Genomic DNA, 25770 nt, shown 5'->3' on the forward strand with positions numbered 1-25770 from the left:
GGCCTATTTTTTTCTGAGAGTGTGAGAGACAGGGAGATTTGAGGAGCAGAGTTAAACCACCACAGTGCATTTATTTTAGACAGGAGTCAACACACCCAACGTTTTTTTTCTGCCTTGTGTGCCTGCAGTGTTGCAGTGATTCTGGAGACACTGTGTTTGTCTTTCAGGGTTCTCTTGGTAGTCCTGGCCTCCCTGGCTTGCCTGGCCCCCCTGGACTTCCTGGAATGAAAGGTGACAGGGTAAGATATCTAGCCCCCCAAAAGGTTCTTATTGAGAAGGATGATTTTTAGTATACGGAGAAACCAAGGTTGCTTTTGGCATGGTGGAGATTTTTATAGCAATTCTCATAGACAGCTATCAAGAAAGGTGTCTAAATTACTGAGAGTTGAGATTAAGAAGCAAAAAAATCTAATATAGTAATTTATTAGAAGGAAAAAATAAAAGTTGAGAAAAGTAAAAACTTCAGTTGTAATCATACTTCCTGTTTAGTTTTAAATTTACATTCCTACCAAATTTTATGTAGACATGATCAGAGAATACCCATGTTGCCAGCTTTTGGACAATGGTCAGTTTCTCCAGATCTTACCTGACTGTTGTTAGGTTATCCTGATTTTTTTTTGTTTTTTAAATAGATTCCGTGCCCAGCATGGAGCCCTGTGTTTGTTGTGAGGACAAGAGCAAGTCCTAATCTGTTGCATTATTCATAATTGCTCTTATCTACCAGCTTGATAAGGGAAGTTGGTTCATTTGAAATTATATAGTTGAAAATGTCAAAATATTGAAAAAGTGTTATGTTTTATTCATTACAGGGAGTAGTCGGTGAACCTGGTCCAAAAGGTGAACGGGTAGGTCCTATGAGAAGAGTATGGGATGCAGTCAGTGTTGTGCATGAATGTGCCTCAGCAGCAGGGGTACTTACCAGCCGGTTTATGGGTTCTAGTTAAAAGATGAGGCTAGCAGTGTTTCTCAATGTGCTTCATAGTGAGTGAAATCTAGAGCTTAGTTTGGTCTATAACCTTATCTACTATTTTAATATGCTGGAGCTGATGATGGCTCTGCCTCCAAGACTACACATGGAAAAGAGTGTCCCTGGCCCTCATTCACCAGATTGGTTGACCTGGGACTGATGGAGCCTTCTGTAGCCACATCATCATATTTTGAGGTTTTCTGTATTAAGACCTTAACAAATAAACTATGAATATGAATTAGAGTCAGTCCTTTCTCTGGGTTCCTCTTTCTACAGTTAAAGCCTTTCTTCAAGGATTAGTTAATTACACAAAATTGCTGGATACAAGCATTAATCCTTAAATTTAGAAAAAACTCAATCTTACCTTCTTTTCTCTAGGCTCTTTTCTGATTTGGACTAAGCACTGACAGCTAGATTGAAAAGCGATTGAGAGCATTTCGAATTTCTGCATGATCTGGGGAGCGCTGTGGGCACTTAGTAATGCTTATCAATGTTGACTGGTTAAAACTGAGGCAAGGGACTAAGAATTAAAAAATGTGACTTTTAATCTTAATTTTTAGGGTTCCTCTGGTGAAGAAGGCGAAGCAGGAGAAAGGGGTGAACTTGTAAGACATTTGGTTCTGGTTAATGATGAGCTGTACTGATTTCTAATGTATCAGAAACATAATTTTTCTTTTCTTTGATACTGTTACCCTTGCTGACTTCTTCAGTGGCTATGGTGTTTCTTATGTAAACCAATTAATGACTCCCCAGAAGTGCAGCCAAGTTCAAGTAGAGCAGAGGGTAATCACCCCAAAATTGATAGATGTGGCATTAAGGCTTTGGAGAACAAGGTGTTCTCTTATAGATGGTGACTTTCTTGTGGCTTTACAGCTAGACATTCAAAGTGATTCTTATATGACTATAGAAAGTCTATAAATAGTGCCTGTTGTGGAAACAAAATTAATTTTATTATTGTTAGAAAGCTGTGGCTCACAAGTTTGACTGTGGGTATTTTCCATAGTCTAAAAGCTGTCAAAGAAGTGACCTCTGTCTCCAGAGGATGCTACTGCTAAATATCCAGGAAGGAAGAATGAGAAAAAATTATCTTCACTGCCAGAACTGTTAGATCTGCTGGCTCATCTTTATGATTTTGACACAATCTAACATGACCTAATGTGTAAACTTATGTTTGGTCCTTTGGCATGGTGCCAGTTCTCATAAAACAGTCCCAGAGAGCACTTAGGGCAGGAAAAATTCTACTAATGTTGCTTTATTCAGATTTTCAGGATTTAGAGCTAATATAAATGTAACATCTGAATTAGGCAAAGCTCTTTACCAAGTAAATTTGAAAAAAGATTATTTTATTTTCTGTTAAAAATTTTCATTTTATGGGCTAAGAGGATGTTTTAGATCATTGTTTTGTAGTAGAGATGAACTGATTGAGCTGAATTCATATCTAGAATTAGGAGTGAGAGATTTCCTCTCTTAATTTTCTTTCTTAAGCATAAAATCATGCATATTTGATTTGATAGACGTTTGGGGATGAGTTAAAATACTATTAGAGCTTCAAAAATGAAGTCATTAGGTTTATTTTATTTCATTTTATAAAAGGCTGTGAGAAAGTCAGTCTGTTTTTTTTTTTTTTAAGATTTTATTTATTTATGCATGAGACACACACACACACACACACACACAGAGGCAGAGACACAGGCAGAGAGAGAAGCAGGCTCCATGCAGGGAGCCTGACGTGGGACTCGATTCTGGGTCTTCAGGATCACGCCCGGGGCTGAAGGCAGTGCTACACCGTTAAGCCTCCCAGGCTGCCCAGACATTAGATTTAAATATCTACTGTGTTTTAAAACAGCATACTAATTTAATATCTTTTGGCTAATGCATTTTAATTCTCAATACCTAGCATTTTAGATCTGGTTGGAGGCTTGTAGAGCTCTGATTCAAGCCCGTTATTTAACAGATAAGTTAGCCAAAGGCTAGGAGGTTACAAAGCTCACAAAGTTAAGTGAACTGGGACTAGAACCCAAATTTTGAATCTCATGATTTTCTGCAGTGCCGGAGTTCATCTTTGTATGGTTTTCTATAGATTTCAGCAGCACAATAATCTTTTAAATGTTTTTAGTAGACCATCAAATGTGAATGCATTGTTCTAATATAATTTTGTTTTATTGATTTAGGGAGAGATAGGATTACCTGGGCCAAAGGGATCTGTAAGTACAATGGACAATAATGGTACAAAAAAAATAAAAGTATCAATAAAGCTATAGAAAATGCAAGGTTCTTCTTTATGCAATCACTCTATAAAATTCAATTCTTAAAGGACTAACCTTCAAGGAGATTAATGTCTAAATTTATTATTTAAGTAATAGATTCATCCAAAGGGGGGAAAAAAAAACCCAAACAACTCACAATAGTGTAAATGGATCTGCCTTTTGAATTAATCCACTCTAAAGGAAGTTTTTATCACAAGTGTCTCAATGAGTATACACGGCAATTTCTTTCACAAATTTTAAAAGAACTGACTTTTTTTTTGTGGTGACAGGAGTATAAATGAATTTCAGTGGCAGTCATACCATTGAAAATATTTCAGTAATTTTATTAACCTCCCGTGTGTTCTAGTTGGGGAAGCAACAAAGTCATAATGCATAAGAAAATAGACAATTATTAAAGCTAGAAAATGATAATCTCATTTAATTCATCATTGTATAGACACTAAACTGATGTCCATAGAGATTAGATGTATTCAGAATTATAGAACCGATAATAGGACCAATTGCTAGAATGAATTTAATAGAACCAAGTATAGAACCAACAAGAGAACTAGCAAACCTGGGATGATTCACTAATTTAAAAGGAATGCATGTTTAATACAACAAGAAATTTAAGAAAGTATAAGGAGAAAAGATGAAGCTCAGACCTTAACCACAAATACCGCTACCACTGGCTCCCAGTTCATCTCTCAGTTCCTGTTTCTGGAATCTTTTCCACCCTCTCTGCCCCTGTACAATGTTATTCTCATAGCAGCCAGTGTCATCTAGAAAAAAGATAAAGCCCATTATTTATCCCTCCTCTGCATAAGCCCTTCAGGAATAACATTTGATAGAATAAAATCTGACTTTTACTAAAATATACAAAGTCTTTGATGAAGTGGTCTCTGCCTTGCCAACTTCATCTCTACCTTCATCTGTTTGCAGTTGTTTTTACTTGGCATGCTGTTTAATGCCTTGTGTTTTCTCCTAGCCTGGAACACTCTTCCTCTTTCCTTAGAATAGCTGTCTCCTGCCTAGGCATTTAGCCCGGATCCTCAGCTCAACTCTCTCCCAGAGGATGCTGCATCCCAGACTTGGTTGCAGTGCCAGCCCTTTACATATCCCTGAGATGGAAACTATTATACTGTATTAACTCACCTGTTTACAAATTGCCTCGAAACACCATTGACAGTCCCAGGCTTCAAGTAACATCTTTACACCTAAGAATCTTTGACAGAAAGGGTTTAGGATTGAGAAGAAATATAAAGAGTATATCTTGATAGGATGTGGTAATAGAAATCCAATGTCACTATCTAGAAATAATCAGTGATGTTCAATGGTAGGAATTCAAGCTGTAAGAGGAAAAAGTGAATGAACAATGCAGTGATCAAAACGAGTTAAGTTCATTTAAATTTGGGTATATTACTAGGAATTAACTCTTGATTTATCACCTCCCTCCCTACCTCTTTTTTCTCTGACACTACCCACGTAATTCTGATGCAGCTAAAGTGTGTTGTCCCGAAGTCATGGGAAATGGTTACTAGCAGACACATGTTCACCTTGCTCAGTAATCTCAGTAGGGACAAATCTGATAGTAGGTGAAGTCTGTACCCCAGTTTCTACTTCAGTATACCACTCAATTGAGAAATTCTTTCCAAAGACCTGCAGTCCTTGAGATGTCCTGGCCATGTTGGTCCTTGATCTCTTCATCAAAAATGCCCCATCCCTCTTTCTAGCAGTATTGTCAACAAGATGATAGACTGATTTGGTCTCTTTTGTTTTCTTCCAGTTCTTTAGTGCATTTGCAAATTCATTTTGGCTTCTCTGGGTTGTTTTAATAGTTGTTACAGTTTTACACTGTAGTCATCTGACAAGTCCAAACCCTCCACAGCACACCCTTAGCTCTCTCTTGTTGACAGCCAACAACAAAAGATGACAGCCATCTTTTGCCAAGTCCTTTAAGCCATAATTTCTTCATAGAAACTATTTTGACGACTTAGATGAGTATCAGTTTTTTGCATAAAGAGAGATTTGAAAAAGCACACTTGCTGAGCTTTATTCCAATGTGTCTAGTGAAAACCCTGCCTCATCACCTTTTTTCCTTCAGCTTAAAATATCTGTTTGAAGGAGTTAACTCTTTCTAGGAAAATGTTGCATATGAGAAAGAAGCAGGATTAAGTTGTGTTATAGACATTATCTTGAGCACTAGCACTCTCTTAATGCCTCCTGTCCTTTTATCTTCTCATTCTTATTCTATAAACAATGGCACATTGTAACTACTATTCCATAAATTCTACCAGAGGTAGCTTAACAGAAAGTCAATTAATTTAATCTCATTTTAAAGCAGTTCTTGTGGATGGGGACTTTTAAAAATGCTTTTAGTGGTCTGCTTTCAGAACAGAAATCTAACCAGTATATGCTTTTGTGCTAAGGAAATAGTTGGTTTACTTTTTAACTTCTGTATTATTTAGATTTTTAGCTTCCGCAAGACTTAGATAAATTATGGACTCACTCATTGTTCCAGTATTTTAAGTGTATTCATTGTAAGTGAAGCATTTTAAATGTATTTAGTTAATGTTAGTATTTTATAATTTCTCATTACATCTGCTTCTTCAAATTCTCCAGAGTGTTATAAAACTATTTTAGGCTTTCTGTATTGATGATACAAAGTAACATGTCTTTGTATGAACTCAGTGGCTTTTTTTTGTGGCCAGAGAAAGTTATCAAGTCTTATTAAAAGCTAACTTGTTCTTAGGAAGTGGCTTAAAGTATAAAGAATGTAGTTTAAAAATGTCTTGTTGCAATTAACATTTTGAAACAATAACTGTACCAAAAAGAAAAGTTTTGAAAAACTTTACTTGAACTGGAAATCTCAGACACTGTGGCATTCTGTGTCTTTACCCTGAGAATTTGTAACCTCTGAACAAACATTTCTTGGCAAACCCAAAATTTCATGTAAGTCTTATATTAATACTAAGCAGACACATTACTTGTGGATAGCCCTGGTTTTATAATGTGCCATTTTGTTCTAGGTGGGTAACCCTGGGGAGCCTGGCTTGAGGGGGCCTGAAGGAAGTCGGGGGCTTCCTGGAGAGGAAGGACCCAGAGGACCGCCTGGACCACGAGGTGTGCAGGGAGAGCAGGGTGCCACTGGCCTGCCCGGCATCCAGGGTCCTCCAGTGAGTAGTGGGCATTCCCTGGGGTTTCCCTTTGGAGACTATCTCACTGCACCAGAAGGGGTGGGGAGCCAGGCTAGCCCAGACAGTAGCTCCTCAGCAGTGTGGGCGAGTTTTCTTGTAAATCCAGCCACCTGGCCTCTTGCTGAGTCTGTCAGGTTACCATTTAACAATGTCTTCTTTATGGTTCTGTGTATAAACCGTCTTTTTTTTTTTTTTTTCTTGTCTCAGGGTAGAGCACCAACAGATCAGCACATTAAGCAGGTTTGCATGAGAGTCATGCAAGGTAAATAAATCATAATATCTTGACTTTTCATGTGCTTTAAAGGTGGGAGATTTGGGGGATGCCTAGTGGCTCAGGGGTTGAGCCTCTGCCTTTGGCTCAGGTTATGATCCCAGGGTCCCGGAATCGAGTTCTGCATTGAGTTCCCCGCAGGAACCTGCTTATTATCCTTCTGCCTATATCTCTGCCTCTCTCTGTGTCTGTCTCTCATGAATAAATAAATTTTAAAAATCTTTAAAAAAGAAGGCCCAGAACTCATAGTGGAAAAATATATTTGATAAAAAAATAAAGGTGAGAGGTTTTGAATAATATATTAATTGCTTTACCTAATTTGTTGTCACAGAATGGCATATTACCTCAAAGAAAAATGTTGTCTTTCTAGGTTAGCCTATTTTTAAAAAAGATTTATTTATTTATTTGAGAAAGAGAGAGAGAGAGGGAGAGAGAGAGAGAGAGAGAGAGAACACACGCACAAGCAAGGGGAAGGGCAGAGGGAAAGGGAGAGAAAATCTTGAAAATCTTAAGCAGACTCCCATTGAGCATGGAGCCTCATGCAGGGCTGGATCTCAGGACCCTGAGATCATGACTTGAGCAAAACCAAGAGTCAGATGCTTAACTGAATGCATTACCCAGGTGCCTTTGGGTTAGTCTATTTTTGTTCTCAGTGGCTTTTTTGCATACATACCTGTATTTTTTTTTTTTTTTTTTTTTTTTTGCCAAGGAGGTTAATTTACAAGAAAGCACGCATACATGTGCACTTTTTCCCCCTTAGGGACACAGATTCTCAGGTATTTTTCCCCTCCTTAACATCCTTCCACCTAGTGTGTACCTGGTACTGATTCTGGCTCTCACTGTGAGATAATCTTCACAATTAACTCTGTGAAGTAATTGACAGTCTTCATGCCCATAAGAAGCATAAAGGACATTATCTCTACTAATGTATCACATATGTAGAAAATCAGTAACTCGTATTTTACCCAAATGGTGATATATTTTTACATTTGCTAACTTTTATCTAAATTCATCTATGGAGGGATGCCTGGGTGGCTAAGCAGTTGAGTGTCTTCCTTCGTCTCGGGGTGTGATCCTGGAGTTCTGGGATCGAGTCCCACATCGGGCTCCCTGCATGGAGCCTGCTTCTCCCTCTGTCTGTGTCTCTGCCCGTCTCTCTCTCTCTGTGTCTCTCATGGATAAATAAATAAAATCTTTAAAAAAATTAAATACATCTATGGCTATAGCACTTGCTATTTGCCATAGCTGTTTTAGAATTGGTCTAGTTCTACTGTCATATAGGAAAGGGAGAAACTGGGGAGACAGGAATTGGGGAGATCCTGTAAAATTGGATCCTTCTAACAAATAATTTGGTTGGAACTAATTCTGTCACAATAAATACTCTTCTTTTGTATGCTCATAAGATAGTCTGATTTGTCTAGTACACTTGTAGAGTTTTCCAGGATGGAAGTGTCACTTCTATATTTGAAAACCAATATAAGTCTCTACATTGCAGACATTTAATCTTGAAAGGATATTTCAATTTTAAACATTACATCCCTAGAAAATTATAATTTTATGCTAACTCTTACTTACATAAGGCAAACAAGAATGTTCACATTTAAACAATTTTAAAATGTTGGTTAGAAATTTGTTTCCAATTCATAATCTCCTTCACACCTTTAAAAAATATTGCACTGGCATATTTCCCATAGAATATTTTTATAGGAAAGTTTTCTTGCTTTTCATGGTTTCGTGGATGATTCTTAATCTATTTAATGGTTTCTGAAAAAGCCCACATAGTTATTAATTTTTAAGACAGACTGTGAACATTCCCACGAAGCAGGCTATTTTTAATGTCTGTTGTCTATTCCAAGCATGAAAAAACTTTTGAGAGGGGAATTTATAAGAAGTCGTGAATGCTCAGGATATTTTAGGTCACTCAGTATCTTCAAACTAAAGATGTGGGGCTAGGTCTCAAATGCTCTCTCAGTACTAATTCTGGACAGTGTCCCTGGCTTTTAAAAAGCTTCTGGACATCCACTTCTACCTCTCCTAAGAAACTCATTTTCTTCCCATCCTGGGTTTTCAGATAACCAGCCGAGACTCAGGTGACATACTCATCCTTTGAGAACACTGCTCACCCGAAAGCCTTGCCGTGTATGTTTTTTTTTTTTTTTTTTTTTAATCCTCCTCCCCTTGTCTCAGAACAGCAGGACCAAATATATCCAGGGAGAGCTGAATAAAACAGCACCAGTGAAGCTTCTTGGCAGAAAGTCCATGGAAAAATGATCCAACTTTATTCACTTCTCACTACCAATTTTGAAGCTCTGGTGACACATATAGAAAAAAGACACTTGAAATACCCCTTTTTCCTTTGAATTTACTTTTATGTTTCTGACTTCTCTGGGCTGTTTTGTTTATTATCTTTTAGAGCATCTTGCTGAGATGGCTGCTAGTCTCAAGCGACCGGACTCAGGAGCCTCTGGACTCCCTGGAAGGCCTGGGCCCCCTGGTCCCCCGGGACCTCCTGGAGAGAATGGTTTCCCAGGCCAAATGGGACTTCGTGGCCTCCCAGGCATTAAAGGCCCCCCTGGTGCTCTTGGTTTGAGGGGGCCTAAAGGTAAGGCATTTTGCCCAGGTAGAATAAAAGAACGCACACTGTCCTTTTTCAGATGTATCTATACATCCTTCCAAGCTCCAGATATCCTGTGAGATAAGGAGATGTATCATTCAGTGGTGATGGTAAAGATCAGGAAACTATTATACGACATCTTCTTTAACTTGCTGTAGACAATAGGAGACTAAAAACTAGAATTAAAGTCCCTTGGTTTTTAGTACTGATCTTTTTCAGTTACCCTCTGCCTCAGTCATAGTTCAAAATAAACTTTACAGGATCTTGTAAAGTTTAAAGAATGATCGTTCAGTGTTTGTTTTTTTGTTTTGTTTTGTTTTGTTTTTTTGAGACTCTAAAATCATTGTAGAGGTCTTGGAAGGTGGCAACCAGCCTTAGACTGTTTGCATCCATTAAATTAACAGCATTTGTTAGCAGGTCATAAGACAAATTACATCATGAATTGAAGCTGCCTCCCTCTTCTTTTAAAAAGTGACATTGGATATTAGTTTTGATGGATTTTTTTCCGGCTCTGAAGTGCTATGGAACCTTTTCCTTCTTTACCATGTGAGGGAATGTGAGAAAGTTTGCTTCTTCCCCTTTTATTTAAAGCAAGTTAAGTCCTTAAAAACCAGTGTTTTGAAAAAAAAATTATCATGTGTTAGGTAATAAGCAGGACCTGCAGGAGGACTGGTTGCCTCACATGGTGTTTGCTCATTGAGGTAAGTATGTCAGCTGGGGCTGGTGTGTGTCCTGGATAATTTACAGAGAAGGCTAAACAAAATGAAGAATTTCTACATCATGAGTGACTGACCGCTTTCTAGGGAACTTCAGAAAGATGTGGCGTCAGAAACAAGAGAAAGTATTTTTTTTTAATGGTGGTGCTCCAATTAGGGATAAATATTATGGTGTGAAGGGTCAGAGGACAAGCAAGCTGCCTTTTTGGATCTATAAATGAATTGCTGATGTATTTGGCTAACGATGGTTTCAGCTGGAACAATTTTGTTAATTATATTTGATTTTTTTTTGGCATGTGCATTGCTGTATGTGAAAAAATGAACCCTAATTGGAGCCTCTTGTAAGGCTGGCACAATTTCCAAACTTTCAGAGGCTGGATAAAATCAAATATGGAGAGAGCTCAGAGCTCATCTCAAAGAGAACCGAGTAGTTTCTTTAAAAGAATCACATAGCCATTCATCTTTGTCCTACTTTTAGCTACTGATTCAGGAACTTATGAGTAGGTACTCTCTTTGTGCTTAGACCCTATTCATTCTGTTCACAATTTCCAAGAAATTCTGGTGCCTCAAGTGGATTGTTGACTTAGCTGGTTCTGTTGTACCAGGGCTCACAGTGATTCCTCAGCCTTTCTTATAAGTTCCTTTTAGAGCCGTGGTTCTGAGAGTGCTCCCTGGAGCGTCAGTACCACCAGGGACCCTTTTTGGAATACAAATTTTCCAGCCCACCCTTGTCCCACTGATCAGAGACTCTGCAGGGGGGGCCAGTAGTCTGTGGTCTAACAAGCCTCCAGATGAATCTGATATTGCTAAATGCCCCAGTGTAGGGGAGTCTCCTATTTTCCTGCCGAAAGGAAACACCTTGTAGGGACTATAGAAATCACAGCCCTATTTTCTTTGGCTTAAAGGAAGTCTCCATATGTGGGATAGAACTTAACTTTGAGTTAGTAAGAGAATGCACCTGAAATCTGATCTTATTTTCTAAGAAATAAGAATGTCTGTGTCTGCTTGCTATGCTAGTAGAGTCTGCCTAAATCTGTGTTTCTCAGGCCGGGGTGCACTGTGGAATGACCTGGGGAGCTTTAAAAACTGTCCACAACTGGGTCACATTCCCAGAGACTTTGACTTAATAGGTCTGAGCAGCAGGATTTAAAAACATTCCCCATGTGACTTTAATGTACAATCAGGGATGGGAACCACAGAAAACAGGGGTGAAATGTTCAGGAAGCTTCCTGGGAAGCTAATAGTAGCATTGGATGGTGACTGAGTTGGGCTGAGTTGGCTCCAGCAGATGAACCTTATTTTGAAGGGAAGAAAAATGTATTTATGTATATGGAACCTGGAAAATGCTTCTGGCACAGAGTTTATTCATCAAGCATAGTTTTACTGTATAAGGGACCTCCCCCTAATTTTTCTTCAGCATTTATGACACAGTCTATAATCCAAAAGAGATAGTCTTTTTCTTTTTTCTAAAGGACTTTTTCTCCCTAATTTCCTCCATCCCTTTATCATCACTGGGTTCCTTTAAAGCAGCATCTTCTCTGTTTTACTTCTTGAAATTTGGGGTGTGAGAAGAAAGGAGTACTATCCTGGGATTTTATCAATAAGTGCTGTCACAAATTTGGAAAGGTATAGTTCCAGGTAACCGGACTTGACCTTTCTCATCCTACTGCATACATTATAACAGTGATATTTAATTGAAAACATATAGTATCCCATTAGCCAAAGGTTACAGATCAATATTTCCCTGAGAACAAATACTCCAGTATTTGAAACTTAAATGTCCAGCTAGTTAGAGATGTATTTCAGTGTCACCTGCTGCCTCTTTCCCATGTCTAATAAAGAAGGGACAGTCTGAGTCTTGCTCACCATATTACTTTGAGAGTCTTTCTCCAAGGAAATTATTACATAAATAATGAACAAATAAATTTCACCAAAGTTTTTAGCAGTTCAAGCTATGTCTTTAATAAAAATAATTTTTTCCTAAAAAATTAGTCTGCAAAACACAGTGAAACATTTTCAGTAGGAGCTAGTAGAAATATGCCAGAAATCATACTCAAATCATTTATATATATATTTTTTTGTTTCTATCGACATGCTCTGTGCAATATTATAAAAACATGTTAGGGTCAAGACTTATGCCACATGTACATTTTTATATGTATACTCAAGCAGAAACAGAGATATCTTATTGGCTTTATGTTCACTTTGCTTAGTGTTAGTCTTCTTTGTCATAAGTACTGTTTTTAAATATTCATGGTTTGAATTAATTTTATATAGATATATATATATAGATATTTTAGTGTAAGTCAAACAGATGCAATATGTAAATGAAGGCTTGAGAAAATACACATATCATTACTGTGACTAACACTTTTTTTGGATTAATCTGCTTGCGTGGGGTCAGAGTATCAGTTACACCTTTCAAATAAATGAAATAAATGGCAACTATGGAGCAATGAGATTTTCTTCCTTGCAAGCAACATTTTAAAGTTGATGTGGCTTCACGCTAGAATGTGTTTAACTTTCACTGTCTGCATGAAAGTTACTGTTTAATTTATAATCTTCCTCTCATATCTTCAGAAAATGTGGCACATTTATTGGTTCTCTTTTCATCGCTAGCCTCCAGAATTACAGTGATATGACATTTAAATTGCTAAGTTAACAAGAGCGTTTAAGTTGTTAGTTTTTAAAATGCTAATTGTCATATCTTCCTAATATAGTAAGGCCATATTGATGAGTGTTAAAAAATAGTTTACGTGAATATGAGTTCAACTTGAGCTCTATATCCTTACACAGTATTTATATAAATTTAAAATTGTTTTTATTTTTTTTAAATTTATTTATGATAGTCACACAGAGAGAGAGAGAGAGAGAGAGGCAGAGACACAGGCAGAGGGAGAAGCAGGCTCCATGCAGGGAGCCCGACGTGGGATTCGATCCCGGGTCTCCAGGATCGCGCCCTGGGCTAAAGGCAGGCGCCAAACCGCTGCGCCACCCAGGGATCCCTAAAATTGTTTTTAAAATAGAGTTGTTTCATGATAAAAATATTCATACAAGGGCATTCACAGCTAAAATCAAAGTATGGTGGCTATTTAAACATTCACTTAATAATTAGAGGGTTTTTTTTTTTTTTACTATTTTGGCATGTATGCTTTTTAAAAAATTATAACAAACGACTCAATATTGAATAAAGTTGAGCTGATACAAATGTTTGGAAAAATGATTATGTATAGAATTTGTTGCAAAATGCCACCACATCTTCTAAAAGAGTAGAAGGATAATAATATAATACTATACCAATGGGATAGTAGAATAATGACTTCTATTAGGAACCGTAAACATCATTTAGGACCAGTTGACTAGGTATTAGGGCACTTTGTTAATGAGGCCAAGTTTCTGGGTTTCTCTGCAGGGGCCAGGATAATTAATGAAATTTGGTTCTGTGGCTGCTGAATCCCCAAATTCAATCAACTGTCTTGCAAATACACATGGCTGGTTGCAATCCAAAGCATATTCCCTGTAAATAATGAATCACAAGTGAAATGTAGGCACTTGTGACAGCACATTTTAAATCTTGAAAATTCATTAATTTATTTTCAGTAACACTAAATTTACAGTGTTTGAAAATTTTAAAATACACAAAAATATATTTAGTGAAGAGTTTTTCCCCCACCTCTGCCTCCCATCTGCCTAGATTCTTTTATCCTTCCCATTAGGTAATCCCTTTTACTAGTTACCTAAATATCCTTACCAGTGATTATATACAATATATAATTACATACATTCCCCATATCCCTTTAGAAACAAGTTGTATTGCCCTTTAGTAGTGATCTGGACCTTGATTTTTTTTCACTTAACAATATGCCTTGAGAATGTTTTGAAGAATTTCCTGGTTCTTCCTCATAGCTGCGTAGTATGCCATTCTATGGAAGTACTGTAGTACATTTAACCCTCTCACAGACATTTTGTTTCCAATCTTCTGCCATATGGCAAGGCTGCAGTGAACAACACTGTATATTTCATTTTTGTGTAAATATCAACATAACCTCTGTTTTTCTACAATAAACTCCTAGAAGTGGAATTGCCAGGTAAAATGGTACTACCATTTGTAATTTTGGTAGATATTATTTAATTATCCTCCAAGAGAATGTCCCAATTTACAGTTTTATTAGCAATTTATAATAATATCTTTTTCCACAGACTTGCTAGCATATCTTTAATTAAACTTTGGAATATTTGCCTATCTTCTAGTTCAAAGTAGCTTTCACGTTATTCATAATTTCCATGTATTTTGATGTGAAAGTGAAATCAAGGATTTTTTCATATATTTCAGAGCTATATTTGTTTCCTTTTAGTGACTTTCTTGCTTACATATTCTTTATTTATTGTTGTTGAACTTTTTATATTGATTTTAGGATCTTTTCGTATTTTGAATCATAACAGAAAGGCCAACTCAAATCTGAAGTTATAAAATAATTCTCCCTTGTTTTCTTCTGGTTCTTATACATTTAAATATTTGATTCACTTGTAATTTATCTTGGATTATGTTGTGAGGAACAAGTTCAACTTTATTTTTTTTCTCCAACTGGCTTCCCACTTTTTCCAACACCATTTTTTGACTTGTTTGACTATTTCCCACTTTAAGATGGCACCTTATTACAGAACAAATTCCTATATATATTGGAGCCTGTTTTTGGGCGGGTTCACTGGTCTATCCATGTTCCAGCACTATACCATTTTAATTGGTTTAATATGTGGTGGGATTAATTCCCTTCGAGTAGCTTTTTGGAGTTTTTGTAGCTACTCTGGCTTATGTGTTTTTCTGTATAAACTTTAGAATCCCCATTTCTGGTTAAAAAAATCTTTTTTATTGGGATCATGATAAAACTTCAGCTTAGGGACAACTCACACCTTTTTGTGATGATGTCATTCCATCTAAGAACAAGTCCTTTTGTGTCCTTTAGAAATGTTAATTTTGTAATGTTGGATTTGCATATTTCTGATAAAACTTATTTCTTGTTATTAATTTAATTGCTATTATAAATGGGATATTTTTTTCACTACACCTGATTTCGGATGATTGTGTATATGAAAACTATTGATTTTCATATATTTTCTATCTTGCTACTTGAATGAATTCTGTCATTGCTTGTAGTAGACTTTGAGTTGATTTTCAATGATTTAAGACATACACTCATATCACTTGAAAATAGGGATGTTTTTGACTGCCAAACCAAATGACAAATACTAGTGATAAAGTGGGCATCTCTGTAATGTCTGTCTATAATGGAACTGCTTCTCGTGTGTCTCATAAGCATTATGCTAACTTTCGGGTTGAGGTAAATATTATATTTTATCATGTTAAGGAGGTAGCCATTGATTCTTTATTTTGGTGAATGTTGATCATTTGATTGATTTTGTTTATCATTTGATGAATATGATTATCTGAGTTTTTTTCCCCTTAGACCTCTTCATATAATTGACTCAAGTTTTTCCTTGCTACATATTTACTACAACCTTTCTTTTTATAAACATACAGAAAAATAACATTTCTTTAATGAAATGCAGGTGACTTGGGAGAAAGGGGGGAACGTGGCCCTCCAGGAAGAGGTCCTAAGGGCTTGCCCGGAGCTACAGGTCTCCCAGGTAAGTGTGTTATATGGCAGCATGGGGTTGAGAAATTGGTAGCACATGGGAAGTCTGAATTGGACAACATCTTTAAGACTTGCTCTTTGATTACTTAAGCATATCATATGATTCTCAATAATGGTTGGTGCAGATTTTTTGAGACCAACTTTAATGAAAAGTTAAATCATTTGTAAATCCTGCCTGTGTTCCTTGTGAGAAAACAAGTGTCAGGGCTTAAAATATTATTATTGAATAGATGATTTTTAAAATTGTGTCAAGGTCCAGCCACAGTGCACTTGTTAGAAAATTCTGAATGAATGAGGTCCTTTCATTTTTAGCCGAGTTGATAGTTTTCTACTTATTTTTTAATCAAAAAAGTCAGAGCAACAAGAAAATTAATCCAAGTTTTCAAACTACTCATGTTGCTTAGGGGGTGACTGAAACCTTATTTTGAAAGCTCCTGTTTCAAATATCCAGACCCTCCAGCAACCCATACTTGCCCCCCTTTCCCCCAAATAAACCTGAACATTCCTATTCATATAGCCACAAAGAGCCATGCACAAGCCACATATCACAGCTGTGTTGGCTGAGGCGACAAAGTTGCCTCTGTTTGAAGAGCCTGGATTCTCTCACTGGGCATCTGTTCTCTTTTTACACACTGGCTACTCTGTCCCCATAGTCCAGGCCGCCACACAGTCATCCACTGGGAAATGACTTACAAGCCCAATCACAGAAGGAGCTTAGCAGGGTGGAAAGTCAGTTCGGTTTAAGGGCATGAATGACACACAGCCTCCCAGTGCACTCTTATAGCAGCTGAGGCAGTGGCTAAGGGAAGCTTCCAAACACCCTGGAGCTGAGGAGATCAGGGTGAGAGTTTCTGCAGAAAAAGGATGGTCCACGCTTGCACAGTGGATTTGGAAAACTTGGTGTAGGGAAATTTAGAAAAAGAAATGCTCATTTTCTAATTCTGACAGAAGCTTACATATTCAATCATGACTCTAATTGCAGCCAAAAACATCACTGCTTTCTCATTATCCATTTCATTGCTCCTAGGAATTGCGTTCTCATTAAAAATTTTTAAAAAAATATGAATACATTTGGAGATAGCTCAAACACTGCTTTGCTAAAGCTGTGATTCATGAGTCTGTCAAGATGCTTTCACAAACTGATAAATTTTCGTGATTGGAAAAGGAAATTTTTATGATCAGAAAAGGAAAGAAAATCTGGTTGAAGCTACAAGGGACCAAAAGAAGATTTCAGTGTATTTTAAAGCCTATATTCATTCATGGATGTTTAGAAGAGGAAAGGGAAATAGAATTTACTGAGTGCTTTCCTCCTTTATTAGTGGTAGCAATAGGTGATTTAAAGCTGATAAAAATATTACATGTAATTTACCTAATTATTTATTATAGGATTGCCTTACAATTACCCCTCCCATTTTGTTGACAAACCACGTAACAGTTCTCAACCAGCAACTTGCATTCTTGGCAAGATTTTATCAGAAATACATCTTATCATAAATATATTATCATTTTTGGTGACTCTTAGTGTTAAAAAAAATCTGTTGGTAGACCATGTTTTAAAGTGTCAAATGGGAAGACTGAGGCAAAACCAGCTCTGTATGTGCAGCATCCCAGGCTGTCACGAGGGGACACATTATTCCCCACGTGCCATAACCCGCTCAGAGCTGCTGCATCTGACCCAGAGGGGTTTACATGTACTCTCCGGACATTGCCCTATCAGAAAGTGGCTTCCCTGATTTGCTTTTTAGCATTTCAGGCATTTATATGTGGGCAAAATGGTTAAGTCAGGGCAAGCTCATTATGGGCAGGTCTGCCTGTTATAGCTGGTCTTGGATTTAATACTTAAATAAGATTTGTTAAAAAAAAAAATTTTATGGGCGTTTTCAGGACTGCTAAACCTGCCCTTTACCTTTTCTTTTCTGCCTTTTGCCAGTCCTTGCCCCTTGCTTCCTGGTACCACTCTGAAACCTGGTTCTTTGTCTACGCTTTTGTTATATTTCCCTTGAGAGGCTATGTGACATTATTTAGTGAGAAATCTGAGTTTCAGATTATATTTTAAAAGTTTAGGCTACCTTTCAAAAGCATGCAGTTTTCCAAGTGCTTTTAGCACATGGGCACAAAGGGTTATGTTTACCCCAATCACTGAGGCACCAGCTGGATGCTTTGGCTTTTAGGTCAGCTCACATTCTCTTGTCTACACTATGAATATGCTTAGCTAACAATTTCTTGAATCCATCAGTCCCTGAACAAGAGCTTTTTGGGTCATTCCTCCTCTAAAGCTAGTACTCTGAAAGTGGGCTATTTGGAGCTCCACAATTCAGACATCCTGGGTTCAAATCTTGACTTTCTCACTTACTAGCTTTATGACATTGGGTGACTTTGACTCCAAATAATAAATGTAGAGTACTGGTTCACAGTAAATTATTGAACTGGTTCACTGTCCACTGAGAGGCTAGGCCTTTTAATTTTCCCGGTGGAGCTTGGAATGTGATTAGGAATGTGGTTTCCTGTCTGTCACAAGCATAATATTAATAGGATGTTAGGGTCTAGAGGAACTTCTAATAGTACTCTTTGCAGGAACTTGTCTGGTACCTGAAAGAGCCTGCGGAACAGGACATCCTGTGACCTTCTTTGTTGTCCCTACTGGGACTTTGATTCGGGACTTAAATCCTCCTGGATGGAGAAAGTTCATTTGCTCATTCTTCCTGATGCAAACATACTTGATATATTTGAAAAAACTGTAACTAATACATTAATTATTATGTTCAGTGTTAAGTATTATGTGGCCCTTGGGGTTGTAATGATACACGGGTTAGTATGGACCATAGGTCATTATTAACCCACACTGTATCATTTTGACTATAGTGCTCTGTTGTCTGAAAAGTTCCCATAAGTCTTCCAGTTTGTTTCTCACAGCTGGAGGTAGGCAGAGTAGGTATTTAAGAAGCATGGGCTGTGGAGCCAGGCTTTCAGGGTGCAATAACGGCTCTTTCCCTTATTTGCAGCTACTTTACCTCTTAGCGCTTCAGTTTCTCCTCGGTATGACAAGGTTAATAACCACATCTACCCTCTAGACTTATTTAGGAGGGTCTGTGTCCATACATGTGAAACACTTAGAATGGTGCTTGGTGCATGGCCAGCATTTTGCAAACTTAGCTATGATTATTTTGTATTCCTCTGTTTATAATAGAGGACACATATATTACAAAGGTCACCTGCCCTGACAAAGGTCTCTCAGGTATTAGGTGACAGAGACAAATATTCATACTTTCTAGGTCCAGGTTCGTGCAGTAGACAAAATGATGAGCTGGCTGTCTAGTACTGTGATTAGTTTGTCTTTGCCACTCTAGCCATATAACTTCAGCATGTCCCATAACCATTTAGAGCCTTGGTTCCTTTTCTGCCTCTCTGATGGAACAGTGTGGATCACATTAGACACCTGGGACTTTAGATGCTCCCAACCCCCCGCCCCCCCCCGTCCCCCCCACACCCCCCAGCTTCAGTTTCTTACCACAGGCCTTTGGTAGTATCGCTTGATTGGGTTGTCTCATTAAGAGAAACTCTACGCCTGCTACCGCCAAACTTGCCCACTTGGGGCCAATTCCTTGGTACTCTGTGGATTTTTAAGGAAAAATGTTTAATAATAGGTCCTGATCTCCACTGTGCAAGCTCATGAAGGAAAGAAGCCAGTTAACTAGGGACTCATATGGATGTGACTACCAGGAATGTGGCTTGTGAGCGGACATGCTTTCGCTTCTTGGACAAGGAGAGAAGGGTAGAGCCGGCTTTGTGCTGGGTCACACTAGGCAACTGGGCTATTTAGGTTTCTTTTGCAAAATTTTCACATAGGTGAACTTTGCTTGTGAATATTGAGTGGAAAAAAACCCAAGAAGCCCCAAACCAATGACACACTCAGTTTAGGCTAGTTTAGCAGTGGCCATTTATCCTAGTTCCATCACTGCATTTATTTTATTTGGCTACTGGGATTTTATATAAACAAACCACTTTATGCCAATTCCTTAGACATGTATGCTTTGACAAACACCACAAAAATAAGCACAGCATAAGGTAAGAAATGCAAGGAAGTCCCTGGCACATATAAACATTTCACATAACCCATGGATAAATCACCAAATTAATGCTGAAAATTACTTGCAGGTTGTTTTTTGTTTAAGGCCTTTATACATAGTCCCTTTCACTCTGGGCATCTATTAAATCCTTCAGAACCGTCCAGGGGACTGGCCTCCATCAATGTAGCATGACTACCCTCTAGTGTTCATACAGAGAATGACACGGTCATTTTAAAAAATAACGTTTGGCAATAATGTTTTTATAGGTCCTTGAATTTCAGAAAACTGTGTAGTCTTCAGTTAATTAGTGGAGCTAAAATACCCATGAGGCAGAATGAGAACACGTCAGATCTGTTTTCTTCTCAGGAGTTGGAGGGTAGTTTATAGATATTCGCTAATGCAACTGCTGGACTCCTTGAATGGACTGTGACATAGCGTCGCCCCAAAATTACACTCTTAAATCAATAACAGGAACATTTGAAATTAAATGCCCAGGGTCTAGACTCACCAGAACTGATGCTATGTTACATGATAGCTGTTTTTTCCCTCTGGTCATTTGTACAGGACAAAACCTCAGAAAAAATATCTTTGGTTTGTTATGATAGAGCTCCAGATGAATCAGTACCAACTTGATTATTGTGCCTCTTTTTACTTCCTAGTCAATTCAGGCCCAAAGAATTATACAAAAAACACCCTCCCACCCACACACGTGGGCACACGCACTCGCAATCACACATACACACACCTCTGCAAAACTAGCTAATCAGTGAGTATGTAAATAGGGTTAGGTTGGGGTAGTGGTGAAGGGCCCTTGTTTCTAGCTGCAGCATCCTATAGCTGTGTGACCATGGACGATTATTTAGCCTTCTTAACTCTCAGTTCACAGAAGAGGAAAATAGGATCAATAATGAGCACAGTTCATGGCCATTGTAAAGCAGAAGCATTTAATAAGTGTGATGATGAGGAGGATGACAACAATGACAACATCAAAAGCTGTATTTGCCCAAAGGAGAAATGGACTAGATGTGCTTTACACAAAATAAATTGTGGGTATACAGGACGGCTTCATCAGCTCTTTCTGGAATAAATGCAGCAAAGTGAAAGCCTCTCCTGGAATGTGATAATAGGGAACTAAATATGAAAACCTAAAAAGCTTTCCTTCTGCTTTCTAATATTGTTATGTAGTAGAGAATAAATTCTCTTAAATGTAAGGTTTTAGGCAAGAGGCTGGCTCTACAAATGTTAAATAGAAATTTGAGATAGTTGCTAACACTTAGAAACTGAGAGATTCAACAATGCAGCTTCCAGCTTTCCTTGACAATTATCTGCAGGCACTGCCCATCTTCTCTCATGGCAGCTGTTGGCTGGAGCAGACAACCACTCTCTGCTTTGCCACAGACCTCCGTCCTCTCTATTGCCTCCCTAACACTGATGAGAGTTTTCTTTCTTTTTTTTTTTAAGATTTTATTTTTATTTATTCATGAGAGACACACACACAGAGAGGCAGAGACACAGGCAGAGGGAGAAGCAGGCTTCCCGTAGGGAGCCCATTGGAGGGCTCCATCCCAGAACCCTGGGATCACACCCTGAGCTGAAGGCAGATGCTCAACCACTGAACCACCCAGGAATCTCATGAGCCATCCAGGCATCCTGGGAGTTTTCATTATACTTGTATTATCAGTTTTCTTCTCCTAAAGATAGCACAGCATTTCTTAATCCAGGGCCATTTCTTTACTACCTTAAGGGTCAGGAAACTTTCTCCTTAAAGGACCAGATTTTTTGGATCCGTGGGCCCTGTGGGCTCTGTGGATTATACAGCTCTGTCCTTGTAGGACAAAGGCAACTGTGGGCAATACATAAACAAGTGATCATGGCTCTGTTCTAATAAAACTATTTACAAAAACAGGAGTTGGCTCATGGGTTACCTACTGCATGTTTGCCCACCCTGATCTACATTACCCACTTCGCCTCTGTGGTCATTTGGTTTGTGACCTCTCCTTTGGGTATTTTCTCCTCTTCATCTTGATTTGATTTTGTGAAGGCAGATCTGGTGTGTCTCCATGAGAACGTACTGCTTATAAGGTGTATGAAAGTTACCCTTTATATGCACCTTTATCTGGCATATATATATATATATATATATATATATATATATATATATATATATATATATTATGAGAGAGAGAGAGAGAGAGAGGCAGAGACACAGGTAGAGGGAGAAGCAGGCTCCATGCAGGGAGCCCGACGTGGGACTCGATCCTGGATCTCCAGGATCCAGCCCTGGGCTGAAGGCAGCATTAAACCGCTGAGCCACCCGGGCTGCCCTGGCCTTTTAAACCTTAAAAAAACAAAACAAAACAAACAAAAAAAAAAACCCACTTGTGTCAGGAGACCTGAATAGGCTCTGCTAGAGGCTTATTTATAGGTGCTGCTGATTAAGGAAAAACTTCCTCAGGGGCCTTGTCTTAAGAGGAAAACATATAATCATATGCTTCATTACAACTTAATATAGTTAAATAGAAGCTTATGGGATAAATAAGGGAAAATTACTTACATCTCTGCTTATCTACAGACTTGAGATGGATAGAATCAAAGATAATTATTCTTTTAAAACTTAATAATGCTTTGTTCTATATTATTGCTTTTGTGTGGATCTAATTGTAGGCATAACAGGAAGAATGAGATCTTATATATAAATTAGGATCTCTGTCTTCCTTATAGAAGTATGTGAGATATATATAATAAGGCCACTTAATAAGAGTAGGCCATTAGAATAAGACCAATAAAAGACATGTGTAATAAGACCACTAAAATAGAAAAGAAAAAGAAAACCACTGAGAAAGAAGGAAAGTAATTAAATCTAAGCAAATATATAATTGAACATGTTCAGTGTTTTGGCTAAATGCCCGAGGTAAGATGGCTGAGATGGAATGAGATCTCTATAAAACCATATCATCGTGGCACATACAGGTTGTTTTACATCAATTTCTTCCTGCCATCTTTACGCTAATAGGATGAAAACACTGCTTGTATGATGGGTTGGGTAAATAGCCTAAATTCCTGTTATGGGGTGCCCTGCCTCAGAGAATATGCTCCACTGGGTGATCAAACAACCTTTGAATATGACAACGGGAAAAAATGCTCCCTAGGCACTTAGGCCCTCATAAAAGTTCACATAGGGGTGAGCCCCTGATGGGAAAACATCTGGGACCTTTGTAGGTGCTTTACATAGGCTTCTAAGACATCAATCACTGATAATGATTATAATAGCACCTATTTATTAGATGCTTTCAAGGCATGGAATTTAGTTTTAAGGAAGGTATCATCCTGTCTTGTAGATGAAGAAACTGAAAGGTTAGTGACTTGCTAACATCACCCTATTCACAAATGGCAGAGCAAGACCTGTCTTTAAATCTTGTTCTTCTAACCACTGAGCTATACTTTTACTCCCTGCCTGGAGATTGATCGCCTATTAAGGATGATGCAAGCCACAAGGAGAGTTGTGTGCATAATTTTAAATCTGCTAGTAGCCACATTAACAAAGGCAAAGAATCAGGTGAAATTAGTTTTATTATAGTTTATTTAACCCATGGTGTCCAAAATATTATCATTTTATTATGTAATAAAAACAAGAATTGTTAATGAAATATATTTTAAAAATTTATACCAAGTTTTCAAAATTCCAGTGTGTTTTACACTTACAGTTCATCCCAATATGGCTTAGTACATTTCAGTGCTCAATAGACCTATGTGGCTAGAGGCCAACATACTAGAGATGCTGAGGTCTCCTTCCAATTTTAATTTCTAAGAAATCCAAGTCCAGTGGAGGAATTTTATCATCATCATCATCATCATCATCATCATCAATCATCATCATCATCATCGGTCTCCATCCATCCTTTCCAAAAGCACTTACTAAGGCCCTCTGTGCACCCTGCTGGGCTAGGGGAGGGAATCCAGTGCCTTGGGCCAGTTCACAGCCATTGGGGCTCTCTTGTTCATGTATGCAATCATTTGTGTTTCAGGTGAGCCTGGTCCTGCCAGCTACGGGAGGAATGGCCGGGATGGTGAACGAGGCCCCCCAGGGGTGGCAGGAATTCCTGGTGTACCTGGTCCTCCAGGCCCTCCTGGCCCTCCTGGGTTTTGTGAGCCAGCCTCCTGCACCATGCAGGCTGGGCAACGGGCGTTTAGCAAAGGGCCTGACCAGTGAAAAGCTTAGTGCTGCATGGCTGTCTGCAAAAACCATGTCTGGCAAAGGAGCTTGGAGGAGAAACACCACCGAAGCCAAGGCAAAAGATGACAATGCATTACCTTCATTGTTATTACATGTCTTATTTGACAGATTTAAAACAATGGTGCTATTCAATAAATGCTCTTCCTTTTCCCTTGGAGGGGAGACAGGAGAGTCATCAGATAAAAAAAAAAAAGAAAGAAAAAACAACAAAAACCTAAAACCCTTCCTTTAAATAAATTTATAATCCTATTCCCAGGATGTTGAACTTTAGTGTGCTGTACACATGTGACACATCATGGGCCTTTGTGCCAATAAACAAGAACGACTGTTTGGTTTCCCTTAGCTGTAGTAGTTATTTTCATTTTTTATTTAGCTGTTGTTCTCAGATTACTGTTTCGTTTATACAGAGGATTATCAGACTAGTTAGGAAGAAACCTCATAGTAGTCAATAGAACTGGTGCTTAAAATGCCCATCATTATGTCCCCTTGGCAGTGGCAAGAGCATGCTGGGCCGCACGCAATGATTTCCTAATGGCACGTGTTGGTTTTTGTAGTCAGCCTGGATTTTTGTTGAACTGTACTGTATCCCAAAACCATTAATTTTTCTTAGCTCTTCTATGTGAAGCAAAGAAGGAATTTTAATATCCTGTCATTCATAAGTTTTAATGAGATTATTTATTTTCAAGGTTTGAGGTAACATCCCTGGTTGTACCAAAGAAGAAATAAATATGGTTTCTTAATCTCTTGCATGTTTTCTTTTTTTTTTTTTTTAAGATTTTATTTATTTATTCATAGAGATGCAGAGAGAGAGAGGGGCAGAGACACAGGCAGAGGGAGAAGCAGGCTCCATGCGGAGAGCCTGACGTGGGACTCGATCCCCGGTCTTCAGGATCATGCCCTGGGCTGCAGGCAGCGCTAAACCGCTGCACCACCGGGGCTGCCCCTCTCTTGCATGTTTTCTTATGATTAATCATGTTCAATGAAAAAAGTCACTGAACTTAAGAACACTGAAAAATTTTAAGTTACTGGTATTTCCATAGTCACGTTTATATTAGTGCTTTTTTTTTTCTATAGAGAAATTAAAAAGCCCTTCCTGTTCCTCAGTGGGTGTTACCCTGTGACAGAAGTTCTTTGTATGTATGTGTGCTACCATAGGGGAAAGCTTCAAGGACTTTTTGAAATTTTAATGAAAGCTATGGGGTCATCACCTAGAAAACACATGAGTGCATATGTACAAACATGTTTGCAGACTATTTCAGACTTCATAGACCACATAAGTGCTTGGTTTCTAGGTTAGGAACCACTGCTTTCATTTCAATGGTTTGTTAGTTTCTTTCTATTCAGAACTTCACTGCTGCAAAAATGATTTATGTTTCACTATTTTTCTTAGACATTTTATAACGACAGCTCAGCTAAAACACTGTATTCTTATCAATAAGATAGGTATTGCTCGACCACTGAAACACTTTATTACTATTTACATAGTCATATTGCCGGGCTGTTTTATCGACATTTCTATGAACTATTGATCAGACTTAATATATTAATTTTATGTCATAGTGCACACAAGTAACTTCTCCCAAGGGCATAGCACAGTGCTCAAAACAGTCAATATCTTCAGTTAGTTTATGGAATTCAGTTCTCTCAAGTCAAGGGGGAGTGAGCCCTAATAGGGTCTTTGATACGATTTTTTTCTTGTATTTACTTGCTATACATTTAAAAGTTTTAGACCTATTTCCTTGGCCAAATCAATCATTACATAATTTGTATTTTTTTTAATTTTTAAAAAAGATTTATTTATTTA

At 38.1% G+C, this 25770-nt stretch overlaps 1 protein-coding gene across 1 annotated transcript in view; it reads left to right on the forward strand.

The window, feature by feature from the left end:
• COL9A1 (collagen type IX alpha 1 chain) overlaps nt 1-24711 on the forward strand; it is a 62544-nt gene extending 37833 nt beyond the window's left edge. The window contains exons 24-32 of the mRNA XM_077903488.1: nt 168-239; nt 810-845; nt 1528-1572; nt 3139-3171; nt 6243-6389; nt 6618-6672; nt 9095-9283; nt 15580-15657; nt 23758-24711. Of these exons, the coding sequence (XP_077759614.1) occupies nt 168-239; nt 810-845; nt 1528-1572; nt 3139-3171; nt 6243-6389; nt 6618-6672; nt 9095-9283; nt 15580-15657; nt 23758-23942 (840 nt within the window). The 3' untranslated portion in view covers nt 23943-24711. The remainder of the gene's footprint in view (nt 1-167; nt 240-809; nt 846-1527; nt 1573-3138; nt 3172-6242; nt 6390-6617; nt 6673-9094; nt 9284-15579; nt 15658-23757) is intronic.
• Nucleotides 24712-25770: the final 1059 nt, after the last annotated feature.

This window comes from Canis aureus, chromosome 7 (genome assembly GCF_053574225.1).
Source record: "Canis aureus isolate CA01 chromosome 7, VMU_Caureus_v.1.0, whole genome shotgun sequence".
NCBI classification, from domain to species: Eukaryota; Metazoa; Chordata; class Mammalia; order Carnivora; family Canidae; genus Canis; species Canis aureus.